Here is an 8,677-nt window from a genome sequence, read left to right on the forward strand (position 1 = left end):
TTATCCCAACATTAATGGTGAGTTAACTGAGGCTAAGAAGTTAAATGACTTGCTAAGGGTCACACAGCTAAAGTATGTGATGGCATTTGCACTCAAATCCTCTTGATTCCAAATCTTACACTGTCTATACTGTATCATATTTTCTGTTTTGGAATTTTTCCATATTTACTTAAACATTCCTTCATGAGTTAGGTAGCATTTTGTTACAAAGACTATACTTGAAGCATTTCCAAGATGAGGAATCTATCAGAACCTATACTCCAGTAGCATGGCTTTGAAGAACTTATGGACTTATGACCATGCCATAATGAAACATCAAAATAGAAATATTATGGAGTAACAAAATAAGTTACTTAAAAGTAATTTTAAAGTAACAAAATAAGATCAGAAATATTTTGCTGTCTTTTCATTAAAAAACCGATTTTTTGTGTGTGTGTGTGAGATGGCCTCTTACCAAAGCATAGTATCTGAAAAAAAAAAAATGTTTTTTGGTTTTTTTTTTTTAAGGAATCCTATTTACACTTTACTATTATTCTTCAGGGGAAAAAAAGCTCAAAAAGAGGATTTCAGCAGACTCATTCAAAGCTTGGTGCCATTGGAAAGGTGAGAAAAAAAAATGAAGATACTATTTTTCTTTTAAAAAGATTGTCCTAACTATGCCCAAAGGGATATAAAACTGTGCATACTCTTTGACTCAGCAGTATTAGTGCTGGGACTGTGTACCAAGGAAATCATAAAGGAAGGAAAAGAACCTTTGTGTGCAAAAATGTTTGTAGTAGCTCTTTTTGTGATAGCAAAGAATTGGAAAATGAGTAGATGCCCATCAGTTGGGGAATGGCTGAATAAATTGTGGTATATGAAGATAATGAAATATTATTGTTCTTTAAAAAATTATGAACAAACTGGTTTTAGAAAGGCCTGCAAAGATTTACATGAACTGATGGTGAGCAAAACGAACATTACCAGGAATGCATTATACACAGTAACAGCAAGATTGTGTGATGATCAACTTTGTTCTTCTCAGTGCCTCAGAGAGCCAAGGCAATCCCAATAAACTTTGGATAGAAAACACTATAGGCATCCACAGAGAGACCTATGGAGATTGAATGTAAATCAAAACATGTTATGTAAACATCTTTTTTCTGATTTTTTTTCTCTCTCTCATGATCTTTCTTTTTTGTTCCAAGTTTTCTCTCCCAACATGATTCATAAAGAAATGTAAATTTTTAAAAGTTAATATACATATATAACCAAAAAAAGAGTTATTTTTTTTTAAAGTAGATTAGGAATTTTTAGAAATAAGTAGCAAGCTGTTGTTTATATATAGTGTAATTTAAGAATACCTTGAACTATCAAGCTGTGTCAATTGACAATGTATATTTTTAACTGAGAAGGGAAAGAAAATTCATATAGGAGGAAAAGTTTTATTTCAGAGTAAATTTATAATAAAAGTTTTACATCAAAAAAAAAATTTTAATTGTCCTAGTTTAACCAGATAAATGCTATTTTAAAGTAACAGCGATCGTCTTTAGCTTTGTTTTCCCTTTTAAGTCTGCCAATGAGAGTCATGTTGTGAATTCAAGTGTGAAGACCGTCCTGAATATGATGAAACACAGCAATTCACCTTCCCTTCAAGGATGCCCTGAAGCAACTGAACGCAGGGCTATTAGTAAAAGAACTGTCAGATGCAGACCCATGTCCTCTTATTCGAGTAAGTCTACTTCAGCTGGTGATGGTTTGACTGACCTAGTGATGGCTATGCAAGATGAACTATACCAAATGAACATGTAAGTATGTCTTGGAGAGTTTATTTTCTGGAAAAGAGGTGACAAAGTATTGAGATAATTTGCTTTCCTGGGCATAGTGTCCCTTATATATTTTTGTATTCCTTCTTTGGCCTTAATGTATAATTTATTTTCAAAATATTTGGCTTTAAAGAATTACTTATGGGGCAGCTACATGAAACAGTGGATAGAGCACCAGCCTTGAAGTCAGGAGGATCTGAGTTCAAATCTGGCCTCAGACACTTAACACTTCCTAGCTGTGTGACTCTGGGCAAGTCACTTAACCCCAATTGCCTCAGCAAAAGAAAAAAAAAGAATTATTTATTTTGGGGAGTTACTTCAAAGATATTGTATTTCACAGAGTCCAATAATGTTTTATTATACTTATCTGATGGTAGCTTTTTTAAAATTATCAATTCAATATGACTACTCAAAATGTTTATCTTGTTTTTTCTTAAATGAATGCCCCATGGCTTGTCTTACATGTTTTTTAATTCCTACTATTTTGCCTAATAGCTAAAATTTTCTTTATAAGCATCAGGTTTTGGTACTTTGTAATCTTTTGTTTTATCTGACCAAAGATATTCTAAAGAACACTTTCCTTTTAAAATTGTGATTTCATTAAACACCCAATAATGCATATACTTATAGACCATGGGTTCATCTGTTATCAGAATTTCAGAAGTAGAAGTACTCGGAGGATATAAGATGTTACAAGTGACAAATATGTATCATGATCCAGAATTGACTGGATCAGGAATGGTCTGCCACAGATCTTTGAGGGCTAACAATTCATTTATATGTTTATACATTTAGTTCTCTATTTAAGCTTAAAGTAGAAACTAAAATGCTTCTCTCGTCAACATTTGAAATCACATGTTTAAAGTATTCTGAAATATTCCTAGCCAACAATTCTAGAGTTGAAAGCTTAGTTGTCACTATATTAGGGATTCTTAATCTAAGAGGTTTTTTTTTTTTAATGAAGCATTTAAATGTAAAGAATTTTTTAAAAACAGAGCTAGAGACTGATAATGCAGTAAAAATCAGAAACCTCAAAAACCAAGCTTTGTATTTTAGTATTAAATATACAACAATGCTAAATAGAAAATCTTGACTTTTAAAAATATTAACCTCTATCTCTTAGGAGTTACATGACTTTTATGAAAATATTGTTTTGTGAAATATACTGATGCATATATCATGAGAATAGAAATTCATAATGTTTGCTTTTCTCACTTAGTGAACACCAAGAACTTTTGAAGCAAATACAGGGAAGTCCAACACTTTCAGCTAATGAAGAAATAGAATATGAACTGGAATGTTTAGCTAGAAAAATGGAAATGAAAGAGGAGCAAATATGCAAACTGAAAAAATATCAAGATCATGTAAGTTTTTCTTCAATGGTTTTAGTAAAAAGTCTATGTTAGTAGATTCTGGTGCTAGTTATAAAGATATTATATTGTAATGCTGGAGAAACTGAGATAAGATAGAGATCAGAGAGTATTTAATAATTTATTAAATGGGGAGATTTACTGGGGCCAAATGTATCCATGGTTTTGTCCCAGGGCTGAATGAGACTTTCGTCTCCAAGAATCCAGCAAACAATGTGAGTTCTCAATGACCTATATACACATGGCTCAGACTCAGGGGGTAGACGGAGGCAGGGGCAGAGTCAGAATGCTGAGAGCGGGAAGGGGACTCAGGGTGGGGTGAGCCACCAGAGATGGGGAGAGGTACCTTGGAGATGGGGAGAGGAATCTTGATAAAACGGTATTTGATATTCTGATAGCTTGAGATGGGAAGAGACATTCTGATAAAGAGGGAGGGGAGGTTTTGCAGGACTGAGAAGCAGAAAAACTGAGTCAGGATAATTGGAGAAACTGAGTCAGGACAATAAAAGAGAACTGTGGCATAACAATATCAATAAGGAAAATATGAGCAAAAGAAGACATTTGCTGTTATGAACTAGTAGATGAGAATCTATTAATTGTAATATTTACAGGCAACAGGTAGTGAAAGTGGAAAAGAGTCATCTTTTTTTCATTTTTTCTTTCATGGGAATTTATTACTGTTGAGATGTGAGAAATTGGTACAGTGTGTTTTTTGCAAAAGAATTCACAATTCCAATTCAGTGAGGTTTAGGGTTTATTATACTGAGAAATAACTTCTCAGTGGGCTTTTCCAAAAGGAATTTAGCAGAGGTTTGGGATTCATCATTTGATTATATTGGGTTTTTTGTGGCCTGGAGCTAGAGGGCAATCTCCAAATAAATTTGAGGGACGACTCAATAACCCTGGACCAAGATCTCCAATTGAATTATAGGAGATTACCATCTGGGAGTTTCCCCTATGAACAGGAGGATGATTCCTCTCCCCGAAGCCAGGAGGGTTTGAGATTTCTACCCTTCCCCCAAAGATCAAAGGGGACAGAGTTCACATCATTACTCTCCTCCTATAAAAATTTAATAAATAAGTAAATAAATAATCAATACATTATATATATAAATATATATATATAAATATATATATATATATATATATATATATATATATATATATAATATATATATATATATATATATAATATATATATATATATATATATATATATATATATATATATATATATATAAAATACTTAAAACTTTTTTTCAAGAAAGGTTTAATTATGTATTCAGTTTTGCTGAAACCATATAAGAATAAAATTTGTTTTCATGCTCTTTTTTACTTTCTGTTTTAGGCTTCTTCTCACACTTTGTTCTTCCTTTATTCCTCCTCAGGATTTCCTTCACTATCACTTCCATATTTATTTGGCTTCTATATACCTAGATTCCCTTACCATAAGGCTAAATCTAAGCTTTACCTCCTTGCATAGTACAGTGACATCTAGAAATCCATCACAACCAAAAAAAAAAAATATCAGTTAAATCCTCTTCTCTAAGAAAAATCTGACAAATATATGCAAAGGATTTTTTAAAAAACTGGATAAAAGTCTTCATGCATTTTTACCTGGTAGTATTTTAAGAGAACACCTCCTATTTAACCTGAGAATCGACAGATTCCAGGGATGTAATGAAAATAGTATTAGACTGGAGATCTTATAGCATCTGACTTCTAGTCCCACCTTGGTATTTCATTTCTTCTATATCCTTAGGAATATTACTTCACCCGGCTGGGCCTCAGTTTCTTTGTTTAAAAAAAACAGAATTGAAATGAATATCTCCAAGATCCCTTCTGTCTCTAATGATTTTTGACTTTATAACCAATAGAGACTGGTGGAATTTCGGAAATCATAAGATACTTTAGGGGCAAAAATTTTTAAATCCCTTGGGCATTCCTAAGATTTGTAATATTCCAGGATTCAGTGCAAATGTCATTTGAGACATCTTTGTGGTCAGTGGAGAACTGACTTTTCTAAGAACCTCTTCTATAAGATTAGCCATGATAGTATATAAGCATATCTCTTTCTCTGTTTTATGTCCTATTTGATGTCAGTACTTGGCATATTATTGATCATTGTTATTTCTGCAATCAAGTTGAAGAAGGAACCCCAAAACTGAAAATCCTTAAAGGAGAAAACTTCCTTCGACTCTGCCTCAGTAAGGGAACTCCACCCCGAGCACAAACAGTTTCATCTTTGTTATCTGGGTGGGGTCGGCTCAGTCCTGAAACCCATTGAATTCAATTCAAATTCTAGCCCTAGCTGAAACCCAGCAAGGAGCCAACCTGGGACTCTACTCACAAGCCCCCTTCTGCTTGTAGCCAAAGCCCCTTATTATAAAAGAGCCAAACTAAAACCCTCTCTTTGCTGAGGTTCCAAACATGGCAACCCTACACTTGGCACACCAAGGGTCTCTGCCCACTGGAATACTGTTTCCAGTGCCCTCCTCTCTTTATCCTCGCCTATTTCCTTAACTAGACTTTAACCTGAATTTCACCTTATTTCCAATCCCCATAATAAACCTCTTATCAATTTAAGTTTTCTGGTCTGTAAATTCCTTTTCAGAGAATTGCTTGCATCTCTAGAAGGGAATCCTCAGAACTCCCTACCCTTGCACTGCCACTAGACCTCATTTACCTCCTTGACCACCAGAAACCCTAATTTAATTTGGGTACTCCAAATCTAAACCTCATCAAAATCTTTCATAGACTTGTATAATTTTAACGTTTATGTGAGAGACACCTTATTTGAAAAGACCTTTGAAGGGTATATTTATTCTACACCAAATCAAATGCTTTTGAAAAAAAAATCAATAAATTATTAGCAAAGCTAGAACTTCTTCTGTCCTTCTTACTTTTACTTGTATAACCATATACATATGGTCTGCTGTAGAAAATCACTTGTGAAGCCTGATTTCCTTCTCATATATTCATTATAGTACCTTGAAAAATACATAAGCTATTTTCATAAAGGCTTCTTAGATGTGTGACAAAGCCTTGCATATGGTATATGGTCCAGTAGCTGCTGATGTTTTTCCCTGTTGCCTTTTGTAAAAGCATTTGTTTATAATATTTTGCATTCTTTTGAAATTTTTTTGAAATATGTTGAAAATTGATCCCCAAATGCCTTTAATAGTTTGTCACCTCCAATATAAAGTTCTTTTGCCCAATTTTTGTCAGGGATTGATGTTCTTAACAATTTCATCTTCTTTAGTATCATTACTTTTTCAAGTAGATACTAGGTTGTTGTAATCTAAATTTGATGGTTTAGAGTAGCTTTGTTATGGAGAGTCCAACTTGTAGATAATCAATTGCATATGTTTTGTGGTGTTCTTTGCTTCCTGTTTATATGTCTCAAAGAAAAAGCCTTATTCTATTGTCTTGTTAATTACAACATTGAAAAGTTTGTGTCTTTTTTTTTCTTCCCAAGGTAAGTAAATTACAGCCAAAATCTCCAAACTCCAAGAGTGAGGCATTTGACATTCAATCAGAAGAGGAAAACCATAAAGGAACAAAGAAGGTGCCAGTTGTAGTGGTCACCAGAAAGAGCACAAATAAGACTAAGTCTCCTCAGAAAAACTGCAAGTGTCAAATGCCAGAAAAGTGTTTCCAAAAGATCCAAATGACATTGAGGAAAGATGACGTCAAGTGGGAACAATAGAACAGTGGTGTAAAATTCAGTTTTGATAAACCTTGCTGATCATTGAGAATTTTTAATTATCTGAAGTATATTTTAATTTAATGTAACTTTTAAGAATTTTTCCAATTATGTTTCATATCTATAAATTATTAATTAAATGGTATTGTTTTAAAAAATTAATGGTGAGTGATTTGGTAAGAATTCTCTGGATTAAATGATGTTTTTTCCTTATTCATTAAAATATCATGGTATGATTTCATCATATTTTAGAAGAATTATTTATTTTTGTATTTGTCTAGAACTAAATTTTACAAACAATATTGGCAAAATTCATTCTTGTCTCGACCTCACAAAATTTGAGATAAAGAATTTTAGAATCTCTAATCTGGAAGGAAATGGAATTGGTACTTCTCCTCAACTTCTTATTAGATCTATGAATTAATATTTTAGAGAAGGAAAAATTTAAGATTAAAATATAGTAATTTCTAAAAGTAACCCTTGATCACTTCTTTTCTTGACCAGTCTGTCCACTGTTTTCACAACAGAACATGCTTCATCTTTACCTTCTTAATTTTACTTATAACATTCCTTGATCTTGGAATGTACTTCTTTCATCTCTGACTGTCCAAATCCTAACCAGTCTTCAAAGCCCAATCCAAATCACATCTTCTCCATGAAATCTTTCCCAGTCATTTCAGTGGTTTGAACCTCTCTTTTGACACTTTTTAGTATCTATTATACTAAGTACTTTAAGTTAATCACTTAGTATTCTTGAGCTTGTTTCCTCATCTGTAAAATTAGAGGCTAGATAATCAATGAGGTTTCTTCTGGTTCCAAATATGTATGTTCTTCCTTTTTTTCTTTTTTTTTTCTCTTCTTTTCTTTTTTTATTTAATATTTCATTTTCCTCCCAGTTACATGTAGAACAATTTTTAACACTTGTTTTTAAAATTTGAGTTCTGGATTCTCTTGCTGTCTGCTTCCACCCACATTGAGAAGGCACATGTGAAATTATGCAAAATATATCCATAAAAGTCATGTTGCAAAAGAAAACATAGACCCCCCACCTTCCCCAACCCACACATACACACAAACTAAAAAAAAATAAAGTTAAGAAAAAATACGTTTCAATCCATATTGAATTGACACAATCACTTCTTTCTCAGATTTGAATAACATTTTTCATCTTAAATCCTTCAGAGTAATCTTGGATTATTGTATTCTTTGGCATTCGTGCATGGAAGTCTTTCCAGGTTTTTCTGAGGACATCCTGCTCATCATTTCTTTTAGAACAATAGTATTTCATCATAATTACATACCCACAATTTATTTAGTCATTCTCTAATTGATGGGCATCCCTTCAATTTCCGATCCTTTCCCTAAGAAAAAAGCTGCTATATTTTTGTCTATTATCTTTTCCTTTAAAAAAAAGTTTTTTTCTTTTAGGATATATGCTTAGTAATGATATTGGTAGGTCAAAGGATATGCATAATTTTATAACTCTTTGGGGATAGTTTCAAACAAAACTTTATATCTTTTCATCATTCATCAATTGGGAAATGACTCATTTTTTTTATAAATTTGATTCAGTTTCCTATAAGTTTGAGAAAGGAGGCCTTCATCATCAGAGAAACTTGCTTCAAAATTCTTCTCAGAATTACAATTGCTAATTGTATTCCTTTTTCCCATTCATTCTTTAAAAGTGTTTTCCTACTGATCTCACCCAGTATTCCCTCTCCACACTCACTGTTTCTCATATCATTTTCTTCTATAACCAGTTGGACCTCTCTCTTTATAAACTACTTACTTTATCG

The 8,677-nt window shown here is 32.7% G+C and overlaps 1 protein-coding gene across 1 annotated transcript; it reads left to right on the plus strand.

Annotated features, from left to right (window-relative positions):
* Nucleotides 1-1,068: 1,068 nt before the first annotated feature.
* LOC127562070 (centrosomal protein CEP57L1-like) lies at nt 1,069-7,043 on the plus strand. The gene is made up of 3 exons (XM_051997506.1): nt 1,069-1,787; nt 3,025-3,169; nt 6,654-7,043. The coding sequence occupies exons 1-3, from the start codon at nt 1,603-1,605 to the stop codon at nt 6,882-6,884; spliced, it is 561 nt and encodes a 186-aa protein (XP_051853466.1). The 5' UTR covers nt 1,069-1,602; the 3' UTR covers nt 6,885-7,043.
* The last annotated feature ends 1,634 nt before the right edge of the window (nt 7,044-8,677 follow it).

Source organism: Antechinus flavipes, chromosome 4 (assembly GCF_016432865.1).
Source record: "Antechinus flavipes isolate AdamAnt ecotype Samford, QLD, Australia chromosome 4, AdamAnt_v2, whole genome shotgun sequence".
In the NCBI taxonomy this organism is placed as follows: Eukaryota; Metazoa; Chordata; class Mammalia; order Dasyuromorphia; family Dasyuridae; genus Antechinus; species Antechinus flavipes.

Bases quoted from the DNA above. Each gene is read 5' to 3' on its own strand.
- LOC127562070 (XM_051997506.1), top strand. From the start codon at position 1,603: ATGATGAAACACAGCAATTCACCTTCCCTTCAAGGATGCCCTGAAGCA. The intron at 1,788-3,024 runs GTAAGTATGTCT...TTTCTCACTTAG, and splicing joins GAACTATACCAAATGAACAT to TGAACACCAAGAACTTTTGA. The intron at 3,170-6,653 runs GTAAGTTTTTCT...TTTCTTCCCAAG, and splicing joins TGAAAAAATATCAAGATCAT to GTAAGTAAATTACAGCCAAA.